This window comes from Vulpes vulpes, chromosome 1, assembly GCF_048418805.1.
Source record: "Vulpes vulpes isolate BD-2025 chromosome 1, VulVul3, whole genome shotgun sequence".
NCBI classification, from domain to species: domain Eukaryota; kingdom Metazoa; phylum Chordata; class Mammalia; order Carnivora; family Canidae; genus Vulpes; species Vulpes vulpes.
Window position 1 is genome coordinate 173,643,461 of NC_132780.1, and position 16,683 is coordinate 173,660,143.

The following is a 16,683-nucleotide window of genomic DNA, read 5'->3' on the forward strand; positions in this document are numbered from 1 at the left end:
TTAAGACAGTTCCCAGCAACTTGCAAATCACATCTCATCATAACTGTATTACTCGTTTATGACAGTTTGCATTTTTGTTTTAAAAGATTTGCTCATAAACATGTTACTTTTACCTTACCTTTTGAGAAATGAACTAGGTGGTATGTATGATGTACTCTTCAAAAGACATTTCAATCTTGCCTCCATTAAAACCCTTTCAAATAACAAAAACCTAATAGAAATGCTAGCTTTTGATGGAAATCAGCATATACCCAGACTTACTTATTAAAATAATAATGTAGAAATCTTGCCTAGGAACAATATTGTATGACAATAAGGGTGCTAAAAATCACTACATTATTAGAATGACTGACTTTGACTTAGGCATCATGTTTTAAGACTAAAAGGAATTGTTATTGTAACATATTTTGACACATTAGATGTCATTACAAAACAACTAGGAGCTTGCAGATGGAACACAAACAGTGTAAGCATGGGCCATTTCTGAGAAGCAACAAGCTTCACCTGGGAAAAGAGCTGAATGCAGCAGGACACAATAAACCATTATCCCTATTACCCCAATTCCCAAGAATTCACATTCAGAGCATAATTAGTAACTCAGAGGGTTTCAGACAAATGATCTGGCTAAAGTGCTCACTTCAGCAGCACATATACTAAAACTGGAACGATACAGAGAAGATTAGCATTACCCCTGTGCAAGGATGACACGCAGATTTGTGAAGCGTTCTATATTTTTATTAAATATTTTTTAAAAAGCAAAAACAAAAGAACAACCTATAAAAAAATCCTAGCTAATAAAAGTCTGCCTGAGACGCTATCATTTCCAATACAAATTTAGTATCCAGTTTTAACCTATTAAATGTTTCACAGAATATGCGTCAGGCACAGGCGAAGTCGCCAATGCAAATATAGCCTTGATTTTGCACAGATCAGGCACATGCTGATCAACCAACTTCTGAGAGAAATTCTTGCCCTTTAGTCGCACAGTATAGACAAGGCTACACCACCCCATGGTGGCACCTTAGGGAGGCCATCTACTCACATGGCCTTGGTCATCCAGTTCATTGTTGGTGAGCTTCAGCTTGTCAAAGCTGATCACTTGTCTCATCCAAGTCTCTCCTGAGGCAGGCGAGTCTGGATGAATGTACACTCGTGGTGGCACAGGGGAGTCAGCGTTACCTGCCACCATCCATTTAGAGCTGTGGTAAACATACCTAGAAGGCAATGACAAGGCTCAGGATAGGAGCTACTGTTCCTTGGAATTTCTGAGTCAGTAGAATCAGACAAACTGTGTATCTTTTAAAGTCTAAAGAACAACAATTTGCTCTTTACATCCAATACATATTAAAATAAGATTTCAAGCACTTTTCAAAAACTCTCTGAGGCAGCAGAGGTCTGCTGACCTCTCAGGGTAAGTGATGTGTTAAGGATTTATGCATACTATCACCACTATAAATTCAAGTATCATAATTCTTAAGAGTCACACTTATTCATATTAGACATTCCATCTGTATTCTGATATTTTCCATTTTACATCTGGACATTCAATTGACATGAAGAGACTCTTGTTGTCAAGCTTAAAGTTGTCAAGCTCACTTTTAAGTAAATCTCAAAAATACTTGAGAGGTATACCTTAAAGTGACCTACTTCCTTTAAGACCACTTTCCATTTTAGACAATGTACAGACAGATTAGATGGATGATAGAGAGGCAAGGGGAAATTGCAAATGTTCCATAACTTTTATTTTCTTAGAAAGATAGTTTTAGCTATGATCATTTAGAATGTTTTCCTAATTCTATTAAACTAAAAATTGCAGATAATGGATTAAGTTCAACTCAAAATTTTTGTGTAATCAAAACATATAGGTCTTTATTTTCTAAATTTCTCTTTCTCTACTGTTAAAGAAAATTCTTTAGTTTTAAAATACCACTAATCAAAATATACATCAAACTTTGAAAATGACAGTATATATAATTAATATGACTTTTCTAATTAAGAGATCAAACATTCTCTTCTGTTTTTTATACATGTCAAGTATATTGACTCCATGAGAATAATATACTTAAAAACAATGTTCCTGGCAGTAAATAAGATCATAATATCTAATCCTATATTCAGGTATTCATTTATTAATTGTTAATTTAAAATTCACTAATTCGAAAACTAGAAACTAAGATACGATGATTCACTTAGAAAAGGGTATAAAATGAAATTATATACTTAAGTGTTTCCCTTCCATTTGTATTTTAAAATATGACATACAATTTAAAACAATAATTTGTGGATAGTTTCAGAGAATTCTACCTGTGTAGTATGCAAATTTCTTCTAAAAATAGTATGAAATACTTTCAATAACATCTCTGGTGAGGCCCTCTGCTTCAACTAATGTCACATATTTCATTCTCTTTTGAGCTCAATATGCCTTCTATTCTTTGATTCCTTGTCTTGGGAAAAAGATACACACAAAATTAAGAATAATTTTTTTAAAAACTTCTTGAATTGGTATAACATAATTTCAGTAACTAAGTTCCTAAGTGCATGGACTTTCTGAATATTAATTTCACATCACAATAAATCACAAGCATTTTAAATTTGACCAAATACCACTCTTTGACAGCAGAAAATAAGCCAAAAACTTTTTTCTACTACTGCTAAAAGTTAGAAAATAAAATGCAAATCTTAGAAATGCAAGAAAAAATTGCATTATAGTTATTTCCAAAGTGAACAGAGTAATATGCTCTATCAAAACCTTGAAAAAGTACACATATTCAATAGTTCAAAAATCCATAGCCACCTAGAGAATAAATGTTAACCATTGCACATTCTTTGTGAAACATTCTAAATACAATTTGCTAAAACCAAACTTCTTGGGAAGCATTGTAAGTGAAACCAAATTTATGATTTATAATTTGAGCTTTTAAAATTTGACATCTTAATACCAATACTTGAAATTTTTCCTGCTTTATGTGAAAATAATAAGAATCAACCAGGTAAAATAAACCACCCAAAATATATGAAAGATATTTGGAGACGTAGGAGACAAATTTGGAAATGAAAGGAATAATTTTTAAGCTCATTAAGAATTACATTCTCTTTCTCAACACAAAACCCAAATTAGAATATGGATTTTAAACCAAGTATATTTTATATTTAAAGAATAAAAAATGCCTCTAGCTCTTACCATGCAGCAGATAATTTTAGCAAACTCTCTATGAGTTATTTAATTAAAATAAACAAAACATAAACAATAAAACTGTCTTTTTTTATTACCCATCTTTTTAGTATTCCATATGTGCCTGTACTAATTAAATCTGTATACTTTTGACATCGGTAAGCCTGTTTCAAAAAAGTAACTCCTTAAATTTTAAAAAGTGATAAAAACCAAATCTGACTTCATTTAAAAACTTACTACATTCTCTAGTTGTTTATTAAAGTTAAAAAAAAAAAAAACACAGAAACAAAGACGACCAAAATTTAAAGCATCTTCTGATCTACTCAAAATTTCCTTTTGAAATGTTAGTATTTTTAACTCCTCTGAAAACTAAAAAGCATTGTCCATTGGAAATTACTGATCTGCTTACTTGAAAAAGAAAAAGCAAAGGTTGGTTTAAAACTGAAGAACATGTATCTTTTCCAACTCTACTTGATATCCAGATAATACATCTTCTTTCAAAAAATAAATCTTACAATATTCTTTTTTAATCTACTGTGTTAACTACCAACCGAAAAACAACAGTAAATTAACAAACTCATTGCCAGTTTAAAGATGTCCTAATATATGATGAATTATGAGATTTTTCTAAATTCAATAATTTCCTAAAATTAAAGGAAAAACGCCTGCCAACAGTAATGATTTCAGACACAACAAGAAAAGCAGAATTTATTTAAGAATCAAAGTCATCATAAAGAAAATGAAACATTTCTTCGAATATTATATATGTTTCTATAAATTTAACATTTCCTCTCAAAATTCTAATCAAAAAGTCATTATAAAAGACACAAGTTAACAACACTAAACTAGCACCAATTTAAAGTTCTCCATACTTAAAAGACATTTCTGTATCTGTTGAAAGCAAAACAAAAATTAAGTTTCCGCATTTACTGCAAGAGAAGGCAGCGTCTGGGCTACTAGAACTGTCGGGAGTGGATTATAGATCAAGAAATACTACAGGCTTCTGGAAACAAACATCATAGTTGTCACAGATGAAACAGGCAGAGCCTGTAAAATCCTAGCATATTCTTATCCTCTGGTATCCATCTGATCACTGTACCTGTATCTTTTGTTGTCCACTGGCACAATGTCCATGGCAATGTAATACTGCTGGTGAGGATCTAGTCCTGAGATCTTCACTCTCATTGCTGGAAACATGCGCCTAAGCATACGGAGGGGAGGAAACAGGGTATGGGTTTTGTTTTTGTTTGTGATTAAGCACTGAGAATGAATAAGCGAAGAAACCTCTGGAAACCTCTCTATTTTTCCTATGGACAAATATTTAGCATTCACTTTGATAATGTAATTCAAAAAAATCAGGATATAGGACATATCAAAACTGAGGCTTTTAAATGTAATTTGTTGTACCCTGTCATGTACTGTGTTTACTGAAATGTCAGTACAGCTAAAAGGAAAAGAATTATACACTGAAAGAGTAGTAGCACTAAAAAAAGCAGTTTATTTTTTAAGTAAAAATCAATAAGCATATTTACTTTAATAATACAAATGATAAAATGTTCCAAAGGTAGAAACAGAAAATTTGAATTTGTACAAGTGATAAAATATATTATAATGTGAAATTTTAAAAGGGTTATAAAAAACCACAAGGAGCCAATGTGCCATGCTATAACCAAACAATATGTTCTTTATTGAGACAGGACTTCCTGTCTGCAGCATGGTAAAGGTGAAGTGCAAAAGTTGCTCTAAATTTGAAAGGTATAGTAAAACTTCTTTATTGAAAGCAGAAACTAAACACAATGTATATTTACCAAATCATTCCTTCCCCCACTATACCCTGGAAATACTTTATTTAACCACACTTACTCAAAACTTGGCTAATTAAAACAAATGAAAATCTGCATTTCTCTAGGCTTCCCAGAGATGCATTATGAAAGGAGATGCTATAGTACTGGAAAGCTATCTTTTAAAAAGGACACAGTAGCAAGAATATAACAGCAAATTATTGTTTATAAAATACAAATAGATTCGTTCCTTCTTTTTAAAAAAAAAAAAAAACTTTCGTCTAATGATTTATGTCTAGGACCCTGCCAGTTAATCTAATTTTTGCTAATTTAACCTTATAACACAAATTTTAGTACTGTTATTTACCAAAAACTTTTTCTATAATAATAATGCCATTAAAGACCACATCCAGAGAAAAGAAAGTCCATTATTCCTAACTAGGCATGAGAACAGTTTAATATGCTGGCTGTTTTAGTGTTATTTCAGTGCACCTGTAAGATAAAGAGTAAAGGTCTTTAACTACATCCTTTATAAGACAACTGTTGCTTTGTGTTGTTGAAGACTGAATTTGGATCATTAATAAAAGCTCTGTGAAAATGTAGAAGGTAGCATATGGATTCAATAAAATATGTTTTTGTAATTTCTAATAAGTTTGGATACTTTTATGCTATCCAGGTTTTGGCCATGTGTACTCCCTGAAAGAGTCGCTGTGCTTTTTAAAGTTCCTTTTAAGGAAGATATTATTCATAGATTTCACTGCATTAAATGAACTGAAAACTTTAAAATGCAAATATTTCTGCTCTTCCCTCAAATTAATAGTATCTGGCCAAATCTTTTTACTAACTAGCGGATGTGCAAATTTCACACTTTCAAAAAACAGATATGCCTTCTTACAATTTTTTTTAAGTCTTCTTCAGCAAATTTAGACGAACGTGTTGGATTTCGTTTAGAAAAATATATGTATAACCACGTAACTGGATCTACAAACAGAATGGTTTTTAAAAACCAGGTAATTATTTTTGCAGAGATTATACACGTATTACTAATGATTCCAGTCTTTTTTTTTTTTTTTTTTCATTCTAGTAGAATACCAAAATAGCACGAGACATCACGTCCTTACATTGCTAGGGTATCTTTTGATAAAGAACCAGCTTGCAAGTCTGGAATCTAAAAAAAAAAAAAAAAAAAAAAAAAAAATCATAGTTTTCTAAAGAATAAACCGCGTTTTTTAAAAAAGCGGGAGGTTAAGGGAAGCAATGTGTTCCGTAGTTCCAGAAACGATAACTAGCGCCTAACCAAGCGCCTAGGCAGCCGTCTGGGTAACCACGACTCTAGCTACCCAGCGCGCCGACTACCCAAGCCCCGAGCTAGCAAGCGCTAGCGCCTGGGCGACGAGGCTGATTTTCTCCCGGACACCCGGGAGGGCGGCGGGGCTGCGCGCCCCACCGACTGCCCTCCGGGGCAGAAGGCACGCAAAGCCAGTCTCTGAGCGCGCCGCACCCCGGGCCTTGTCCAATCTGTGCAAAAATGCTGCCCAGAGACGCCACAGCTCTGCAGGCCCTCACCCTTCCTGACCAGTCACGGGGGGGGGGGGGGGGGGAGGCCAGGGCCCCGGGTTGGCGGCGGATCGCCCTTTACCTGCCCGCCTTGGTGATGATCATCTCCGTGCCGATCTCGTGGAAGCGCTTCCAGAGCTCTGCTCCCTGCAGATCCACCCGCGGGGCCTGCGGCGAGGGCAGCGGGGTCCCCGGCCGAGCCAGGGCGGGCGCCGGGGACCCCTTCGGGGATCCTCCTGGGGACGCCAGCGGGGAAGCGCCCTGCAGGAAGCCATCCTCGCAGCCTCCTGGGCAGCAAAGGGCAGAGAGGGGTAACGGTGAGGGCTCGGGAGAGGAAGCTGGATGGGGAGGCTGAGCCCCGGGGAGCGGCTGGGAAGACCAAAACAGGACCAAGAGAAAATGCGGGGCGGGGGGCTTTCTTGCCTGCGGATCCTTCTAACCTGCAGGCCCAGGGGTACCACCCGCGCTGCCCGCCGAGGGGACTCGACGTACAAGCCAGGCCCCCAAGTGCCGAGTCCCGAAGGCGCTGGAGGGCCGCGGCCACCCCTCCCACGCAGTCCCCGCGGGGTCAAGGCCCCAACAGAAGGGCCGCGCAACCGCGGGGGTCTAGGATACGTGCCCAGCTGAGCTTGAGATGCGCTCCTGAGTCTAGAGCCCCGGCGCAGACCCCGAGATGCCCGCGACCCGAAACGCACACAGCAAAACCGCCCGGCGTCCGGGGCCCCGGTCCCCAGTGCCTGGGCCTCCCTTCCCGTTAGGCGTCCGAGGCCCCTCGCTCTGGGCCCGGGCGGAGGCATCTCTAGAAAGCTCTTCGGCCTCCCCGACCGCCCAGAACTCCTCAGCCCAGCGGCGAAGGGGCGATAAGAGCGCGAAAGGCCCGGCCCCCGGCGGCCGGCGGCCTCGGCAGGCAGCGGGAATCCAGAGGCGAGGGGAAGGGCTCAGCTACCCCTCGGGAAACCACGTTTGCAAGTACGCCGCCCTCTTCCTGGTTTGCCCGAACTGTTTAGGGCATCCGTTCCGGTTTCGGGGGGTGGTTATGCCGTCGCTTCCCCCCACCCCCTTGCTTTTAAAAGTTAGGAAAGAAAAAAGAGCACCCATTGGCTGGAACCCCAAGGGAGGCAGATGCGTAAGGCGCACGGACCTGCACGGCCCGGAGCCGCAGAGAGCAGCGGCCCAACGCGCGGGTCGCCAAGGGGCGGCGGCGGCCCGGGAAGCGAGGCTACGAGCGGCATTTTCCCCGTCTGGAGGGCGCCCCGAGTTGGGCGGCGAGAGCTGCCCGGGCGGCTGTGAGCTTCGCGCCCCAGCACCCGAGGCCAAAGCGCTGGTGGCGCAAGCGCCCCGGGTACGGAGGGGCCCCGCGCGCGCGCGCCCTTCGCTCGCAGAAGTTCAGGTTCCCCGCGGAATCGGGAGGGACGCGCGGCGGAGAAGTTAGGCGGGAAAGGGCCGACTCACCCGCGGCTCCGCGGGAGCCGCAGCTCCGTTCCAGGTCCGCGCAGCTCCGGGCGGGCCCGGAGGCCGCCGCAGCCGGTGGCGGGAGTGCAGCGCCTTCGTCTCCCTCCGTGGAGCCCTTTTCACCGGCGCCGCTGCCGCGGCTGCAGCCTCCGTCGTCTACGGCCCCGGCCGCCTCTTCCGCGCCCAGCTTTCGTCGCTTCTTCTGAAGCTGTTGCTGCTTCTCGGCGCCTATCAGCGCCTCCACGGAGAAGGCGTGCGCCTTAAGGCTCAGCATGCTGCACGGCGAGCCCCTCCGCTTCTCGGCCATCCCCGCCGCCTGGCGCCCGCCCGCCCCTCGCGCACATACACTCACGCGGGCACACGCACACACTCGCTCTACCACCCCCACCAAAATCTGAACGCCTCTCGGGGCCTCCCGCAGGCCGATCTGCCCCCTTCCCTGCCGCGGGCAAAAAAAAAAAAAAAAAACAAATTTGGCGTTTCCTCTTTCTCGCTCGTGCCGGGATCCGAGGAACCAGCGACGCGCCCGCCAAGTTTCCTTCCCTCGGTCTCTCGCGCGCGCTCTCACTGATGCACTCCTTCGTTCCCACCCCCTCCACCTCCTCCTGCCGCTCCAAGATCTGCTTCGACTGATGCGCCAGAGAGGACTAACATGGGTAAAAAACACTCTGCGGACACAAATTAGGGATTGTAATTGAAATTTGTTGCCTTGATCTGTCAGCACTTCCAGGCAGGAGAGCGGTGGGAAGAACTTGCTCATTAGTGTCAATAAAGCGGCGGGGGTGGAGTCTGGAGTCCTGTCAATCACGGGGAGGTCCAGCCAATCAGGCGGCGCCGACTGCGCGCAGCCCGCGCCCACTTCCTTACAAGGGCTCAAAAAAAAAAAAAAAAAAAAAAAAGAGTGAAAAGCGCCGCCGTCTGGCTTGGAAGTGCCAGCCCCGGGCGCTGAACCCGGTCGGTCTCTCTGCCTGCCACATCCCAGTCCAGCCAGAGTCTCTAGTTTCCCTCACCCAGACCTGGAAAGGGGTGAGGCTCCTGGCTTTAAAGCAAGATGATCACCAACTTAGAATATCAAGAATCTTCCAAGAAACTTTAAACTCCAGTCCCACTCGCTTATCACTTAATATTGCAACAATTCAGAACATTTTTTGAGGGGGGACAATTCACAGCCACCAGGCCCGTCCTGTCTGATTTAAACATTCCTGCATCCAGTAGCGCCCAGTCTCCCAGGAATGGCATTAGACTTGCTTATTTGTTTATGTTTATGTTTTACTTAGTGGCTTTTTCTTAGGGAAGATGTGAGAATTCAAAGCATATTTAGGAGAGCAAAATTTTACATGATCGCTTAAGTCTCTCCTATTTGTTAGCCTGTAAAAGTACGCCTTTTTTCAGGAGCCTCCCTTTCCTTTCAAAGCATGGTAATTTTAAGACGTTAAGACTTGGGATTTTAATTCTGTATGTCTTCAGTGATAAAGACTTAGCTTGAAATCCAAAAACTTGGCGAGGTGAAATGTTTTAAGGGACAATAAAATTTCCCTTGGAGTTTTTTTTTTTTTTTTTAATGACTCTGTGATTTAACCTAACTCCATATTTGTCCTGCTGTAAACGATTTGCCACTTCTTTTCTCACGCTTTTAAAGAGCCAGCTTGTTTCTTCAAAGCAATTTTAAAAAAACACATTTTAGTTAAATAACACCAATCATGCATCCATACAGTTCATAGTTTTAACTCGATGATTTTTTTTTTTTTTTTTTTTTTGGTCAGAATTAGCTCCTAAAATGGATTTGATGTAAATAGGACAGATCTCGTACAGAATGAAATTCCTGATGCAAAATACTCTTAAATCTTTGGAATAAAAGACACGATAAAGGGTTTTTTTCTCGCGCTCAATCAACCTCCACAACTGCTGGCTTCCTAGTTACCTCGGACTTCTAAGTTTTCAGTAGAGCGATAGGGAGTAGCTTCGCCACTATCTTTTTACCGCAGTTCGGTAAACTTGCTTTTAAGCGTAGCAAGGTACCTAGATGAGCGGGAACTGAGCAGGAGGTGCCCAGGGGCATCCACGCACTCGCCTCCCGGCGGGGCCAAGCAGCCAGAATCAAAAACGACTGAGTAACACCCACGCGGAAGAGAGCTCTTTTAAACGCTTGAGAAACAGATTTTACTGGAAGGAAATGTTGAGATGTTTTGAATTTGTAAAAGAAGGCTTGGCAAAAGGTCTTGGAGCTCTGCAGACCCCGGAGGGCGCCCCAGGCGGGTAATACCTAAAATGTGAGCGCAAACCGGGTTTCTGAAGCCAGGCCGAAGGGGAATCTGGGCCTGGGAGAGCAAAGAGGCCACCTGGAGAACCTGGGCTGGGAGTGGGGGTGGCAGGGGGTGGTGCGCAAATGTGGCTGGGGGTTGCTCCTGGAGCTCCGCGCGCTGGGCGTCAGAAGTCGGCATCAGCAGCCTGCGAGGTCCGAGCGCCCCGCTGCAGGCCCAGGCTCTGAATGATGCGGAGGAGCGACCCAAGGCTCCTGAGGGCAGCCTTTGAGACCTTGGAGAAGGCTTTGAGGCCCCTGGGTGGAGTCACCAGGACCTACAGGCCTATACTTCCCCAGCTGACCGCGAAGGAGCAGCTCGTACTGAGAAACCTAAGGCCGCCAGGGACAAACGCCTTTTCCAGACGCGAAGCTTGCTGTGTAGATGGGTTCTTGTCCATTGATATGCTCTGCAGCTCAAACTGCTATAGAAGGGGCTTAGACGGCCTGCAGTGGCGCGCTCTGGATTGCGCAGCTCAAAGGCCTCCTCTAATCCCTCTGCCACTTCTTTCACCTTTACCTGCGACAGAAAGGGGCGCAGACCCCAGAACCTACGGACACCGAAGTCTTTTGTGTCCACATAGACGACAGCTGGAAAGCTGAGCCTCGCAGATAGAACGTGGCCCTTAGAAATAATCCAGGTGTGCACTAGGCGGCCAGGGCAGAAGGAAGCAAAGCGTTGGTCCCCGTAGTACAGGTCCAGACAAGGCTTTGCGAACCCTAGCGATAGAGCCGCACCGCCGCTGGTTGCCTCGAGTTCGCGCTGGATCTGGCTCAGGCTTCCGGACCTACCAGGACCAGCTTTAGTCGACCCCGCAAAAGCATCTAGTCGCAGACCTCACCGCACCAGGACCTTCTTTTTTTTTTTCTGGGAGACGGGGACCGAACCTCTCCCAGGAGCGGGAAGGAAGGAAGGCCAGAGTTCGCAGGCCGGAGGATTCTCGGCCTTTCGGAGTGACCCCGAAGACAACGCCTTTACAAAGCGTTTTCTCAAAAGCCTGTCTTGCGCGTTGCCTGGGCCAAGCCAGGGTCTTGCATTTTGCTTTGTTGCGAGAGCAAAAGAAACGGGACAGAACGCGAATTGGCAGAAGAAAAATTCGGTAGAATACGTGTGTGCACATGTCAGTGCTTGTGTGCACGTGAGTACGCCCGTGCGCACTGATCTATGTGTGCACTTGTCTGTATGGGCCTGTGTGCGCGGATGCGCGTGTGTGCACCTGCGCACGTGTAAACGTGGAAGAGAGCTTATGTACTGGGAGCGTGCGCCTCCTGTCACTTTAAGAGAGAAAATGTCTTTTCCCAGGTTGTGCTACATTAAGGAAATGATTAAAACTGGATTAAACTGTCAGCCCTCTGGCAGAACTAACCAGGCTCTATTTCAAATAAAAGCCACCCAGAGAAGAATATTATCAGAGTGGATCTGTCTCCGAGACTTGGCTGGAGGGGAAAGGGTTTACGAGCCTTGCAAATCCATATCTGGGAGAATGGTACCTAGTGGAATCCGTATCCAGTCATAGCAAAACTAACGGGATTAAAAAGCATATCTGGTTCCTCCTGTTTCTTTTCTCTCTTTCTCTTCGTTCTTTCACAGCTTAACATTGGATCGTTGCAAAGGATTCTTTTTCGAAGCTCTTTCTTTCTGTAGCATCCTGACGTTTTCATCGGATCTAAACTCTATGTTTAGACAGAGTCTGCTGTTTCTTCTTACTTAAGCTGCTATTGTTTATATTTTGTATTGTATATTCTTGTACTTTATTTATAAACAATTGTTTATTTTTAATTTACAAATTTTAAAATCCTACGCGGCACCCTTTCATTCTCTAGATTTCTTTTTCTTTTTTCTTTTGCATTTGACAACCGCTGTAAGTTTCCAACCTCATGTCTGATTTCCCTGACTAAAGATCTGACAAGGGGAGGTTTTCCCTGGCACACAGGAAGGTCTGTTTTTTGCCCCTGTACTCCAAGTGCACCACTGTAGTCTCCGAATTTCCAAAGAGGCAGGATCTGAACTTCCTTCCCACACATAGAAAGACATTTTAGTATTCGCTAAAATACTAACTTACAAGAAATAGACTAACTGATGAGAGAGGGTGAAGGAAGGCCCCATCCAAGCCCAAAGAGGGACACTTATTTGGCTAAATTGCTTTGTAACTTGATCTGGGAAGGAGCCTTATCTTAATTGGGAGCCCGGGATGCCTGAAGCCCCCCAGAGTCACAGTACCGCGCCACACACGTGGGCTAGGGCTCGCTCTCTCCTCCATTCCTTTCCTTACCGTTTCCCACTCTCTTCCTTCTCCTTTCTCCTCCTACATATAGTTCTTCTTGCCCCTCCCTCTGATTTGAATTAATAAAAAATAATAAGCTGTAATCTGCAAGTTTACAAAGTCTACAGGAATAAATTCGGGTGGCCAGGGTCTGGCTGGCTGCGCTCTCCGCGCGCTGGCTTCTCTGCAGAGCCTCGGGCTCCGGCTGCAAACCCAGGCCCCGCGCAGAAAGAGATCCGGTCCCGCAATGCCTCACTGCTCGATTCTGCAGCAAATAGCACGCACAGACAGCACCTTCCCACGGGCTGGCGACCGGTTACCATTCTTCTCTTCAACAACCAGTCTGTTCCGCAATTCTGATCATCTGAGACTGAGTTCGTCTACCAAAGAACTCCAGCAGCCTACGGAAGAGCCCTTCAGGGGTCGAAAAGGTGGAGGCCGGAGGAGGGGGGTGCACAGAGAATCTTGTGTAGTGTTGGTTTTTAAATCAAGGCTTATTTCTCGCTGGGGCTTAGAAGGTTTTGGTAGAGCCAAAGGAGAGTGTGCTCTGAGATTAAGTTTGTCTTCATTCCTCCATCCCTCCCACCTCTAAGTTTTCCAGCTTGGAGACGGGAAAGGAAGAGATTCTAGAAAGGGCCTCTGACCTTCAAAGTCGAAGGGTGGTGAGGGAGTGTCCAGAACAAAACTACTCCGTTAGGCTAATGAGCTTCCCCATTCATGTCCGTTTACCAGCAGTATCTGCTCTGCTTCCACAGGATACTGCAATTATTTTTCATCCTGCGCTGAAAAAAAAAAAAAAAATCACTGCCTCACTTCCTCATTCACGGACCTGGCACTCCTCCCACGGCCCTACAATTAGGGGTTAGTAACAGAAAAGTCCAAGAAGGCCACACTTTCTCTATCACTAAAACCCGATTCAAATATAAGATGGCTTGAAGGAAGTAATAGAAATAACATCTAGATGTAAGTGAATACCCAAGTATGGGTAGTTGGACCTTGATGATACCAACATTTCAACAGGTCGATTTGTATGTAAAAATCGGACTAAGACAATGAATGGGGAAATTAAATAATATCCTCCAAATAGTAAATGGGCACTTTAGGAGCTTATATTATACAAAATTATGTTCAAATTGATTTTTAAAATATATACTTTTATGTTCTTGGAATTAAATACTTAACACTACTTCCCTATAAACAAAGATTATCTTGAGTCTGCTACTTTACTAAAATGAATTGAAAATGAAAAAAAAAAAGAAAGAAAATGGAACTAAGTGTCCTTATCTACGTGCCATTTAAGAACTACTAGGTATGGTTTCTAACTTTTTATAAAAATTACTACATCTTTTAATTGGCTGTAAGTTGGGCCCTGTTCTCATTTTTCACAACTGTAGATACCAAAGTTCTTAAACAGTGGAAATTTGTGCACATTTATATAATCTGCTGAAAGTGTAAACAATGAATAATGTGATTGGCATTTATTCATATTTTTGTACTGACAGATGAGACATTTCAGTTTCAGCTGAATGAAAAGATTTTTAACAGTAATTTAAAGTTAGCACAGGAATTACACAAAAAGAAGTGAGCTATTGAAAAAATAGTAGTAATAGTGTGAATGAACCCTGATTTAAACACGTGGGCAAAAAATTTGACAACAAACTATGACGTTTCCGCATGACTTTTGGTTTTGTTTTCTTTTCACTTTTAATTGTGTGAACTCTTCCATCTTATAAGAAATGTTTCATGAACAATTGAGATCAATGAAAAATGAAGAGCTTGTTCTTTTCCCTCTAAAAATATAGGGGGGAAATATAAAAATATGAAACTTTGTCTTAAATAAAATAATCGTACTGGAATATATTTCCAATACAGGTTTTCAGGAAGAGCCAAATGAGAATCTTCAAGCAAAAGCCTAAAGAATAGTAATAACAAGAGGAACTCTACCCAAACATTTCAATGTTTTGAAAAAGTTGCTTGTAAAGGTCCTTGGTATCTACAATACTGCATTTCCAAATCCAGCCTCATGAAGCAAGAGGGAGGAAAAAAACCTATCACAGGCCATTGGTAATAGGTGATGTAAATTTAGAATAACTAGCATTTCTAGAAAGACTTCTGCTTTTTTATGTTAACCTTTAGTCTTTGGTGCGGGTTCCTTCTCATATTACATAAAATGTACTTTAAGAAGCACTCACTACCTGCTACAGATGTCCAGGAAAAACTGAATTATGAAAGTCGGAAACATATGGCAGTTGCCTATTGCACAAGGAAGGTACATATGAAAGTTATAAATTTCTTTCTTTAAGTCAGCATTGTAAACGCATTTTATAGGGTTCACAGTATGTATTACATCTGTAGATTTAATTTTTGAAATATACGTTTTTGGAGATATTTGTGGTTTGGGATTCTAAGAGAAAGAACTCATCTTGATGTGTTAGAAATAAAGGGGGAAAAAAACAAAAAAAAATATCAAATGTGGAGAAGCAAACACATTTCTTTTAATTTCCCAGCTGGTTATACTGAAAAGGACATCAGACTGTCTATTGGCAAAGGATGACTCACAACAGGGGTATTGCATGTCAACATAACATTCTGAATTTATTGAGATCCCCCTTCGAAAAAGCAGAAACGTCAACTTGGGGAAATCCAGGTTGGGGCCGATGTAAAAACCACCAGATTATAATTAGATCCTGCAAATGTCAAAAACGCACCAGTTCACTTTACTCTTGAGAGAGCGAAAAAAATCCAAATACTTGCTGATCTTTTTCCAATCAAAAGATTAGATGTAAATTTATCTCATATAACACCTTTGAAACTATGTATTTTGATTGCAATCATAATATTATAGATTCAGTATTATCAATGGATATCAAGTACTATCAACTACTAAAGTATCATCCCTTAAACCTTCAAAATTATTTTAAAATAATCCCTCCAAAAAAAAAAAATCCCTCCAATTTTCTACCTGAAGCCCCCTGTGGTATCTTTAAATTTAATTTTACTTTGTGGATTTTAAAAGTCACAGCTCTCTTGTTCAAGTTTATTTGGAGAGAGGTAAGAAGCAAGTCATGAGAAAGGACTTGGTCAAAAAGGAGTTTAAACAAATATATACTTGTTTAAGTACCTTAAAAGTGGTAGGCAAGTGCCTACAGGTAAGGTCACTGTGGGTTCAGGTCAAGAAAACCATCCTCAGATTTATGCTGTGAAAGTGGGAGCCTAATCTCCCTTTTGTTGTGCTAGAATGAAATTTACTTGGGGGTAGAAGTAATGCAGAATAATAGCAGATGCACCCTTCCCCTGCATAAGTTTTATTTGGTTGTGTTTTGAGTTTCCCTTTATGATCAACTGTTGAGTGGTCGCCTGCATGGATTTTCTCTTCTTTTCCAGTTCCTGCCTTACCTGAGGCTAGTCGTGGCTAGGTTCTTAACCACTTGGTCTAAGTGAGGCAGTGAGAAGTTGAGCTTTCATTATTGGGGGCTTCCACATAGGCCGGCAAAGGAATTTCTGAGGCGTAGAAAAGACTGTCGGATTCTTTTCTATCTATTCACAGAACTTTGTGAATAAGGAGAGTGCCAGGACAATTTCTGATTTCCTTCTTTTCCAAGTTTTAGGTCACTTCCGAGCTCCCACCCAGTCCTTCCCAAAGCATTCTGCGCCCTCTCGCTAGCATTTATAATTAGAGCTCTTCAAGGGGACCCCCAAAACAGCATTTATTATTCGTTAATATTTAATAACAAAAACAGCAATAATGGTAAAAAGAAAGAAATAAAGTATTTCAGTTTCCGGGGCACCCTGGAATTTCTGGGACGGATCCGGTTGGTAAAACATTGAGGAATTCACAATCCCCATGAGGTTCCACGCCTAAAATCAAAATCCCGTCTGGGTTTCTGAAGCTCATTTTGCTTTGGTCAATATCTGCGTTTTCTTTCATTTTGTTTGCGTTACCTTCTGGGCTTGGTGCTTTTTTCTTCCCCAACTGCCGAAGACAATCTGATTTACTGTTTGACTGAGAGTTGCATTTCTGTTTAGAAGGTGAAACGTCCAAGTCAGTTAGCCAAATTATTCCCCGACGGCTCCAATATTGCGCCAGAGTCCCAGAGTCAGTTATTTTTATGTCTGACTGTATTTCAAATGTGCAGGGTGATAAATAAGGCCCGCCTC

General features: G+C 42.4%; 1 protein-coding gene and 1 non-coding gene across 2 annotated transcripts in view; one reads left to right on the forward strand and one right to left on the reverse strand.

The window, feature by feature from the left end:
- TBX18 (T-box transcription factor 18) overlaps window positions 1-8,733 on the reverse strand; it is a 28,700-nt gene extending 19,967 nt beyond the window's left edge. Inside the window, exons 1-4 of the mRNA XM_072736625.1 lie at window positions 7,963-8,733; window positions 6,593-6,797; window positions 4,272-4,373; window positions 1,043-1,214 (exon numbers count right to left, since the gene is read on the reverse strand). Of these exons, the coding sequence (XP_072592726.1) occupies window positions 1,043-1,214; window positions 4,272-4,373; window positions 6,593-6,797; window positions 7,963-8,722 (1,239 nt within the window). The 5' untranslated portion in view covers window positions 8,723-8,733. The remainder of the gene's footprint in view (window positions 1-1,042; window positions 1,215-4,271; window positions 4,374-6,592; window positions 6,798-7,962) is intronic.
- On the forward strand, window positions 630-736 carry LOC112926434 (U6 spliceosomal RNA). Its single transcript, XR_003236330.1, has one exon. It is a non-coding gene; the product is annotated as a U6 spliceosomal RNA (small nuclear RNA).
- Window positions 8,734-16,683: the final 7,950 nt, after the last annotated feature.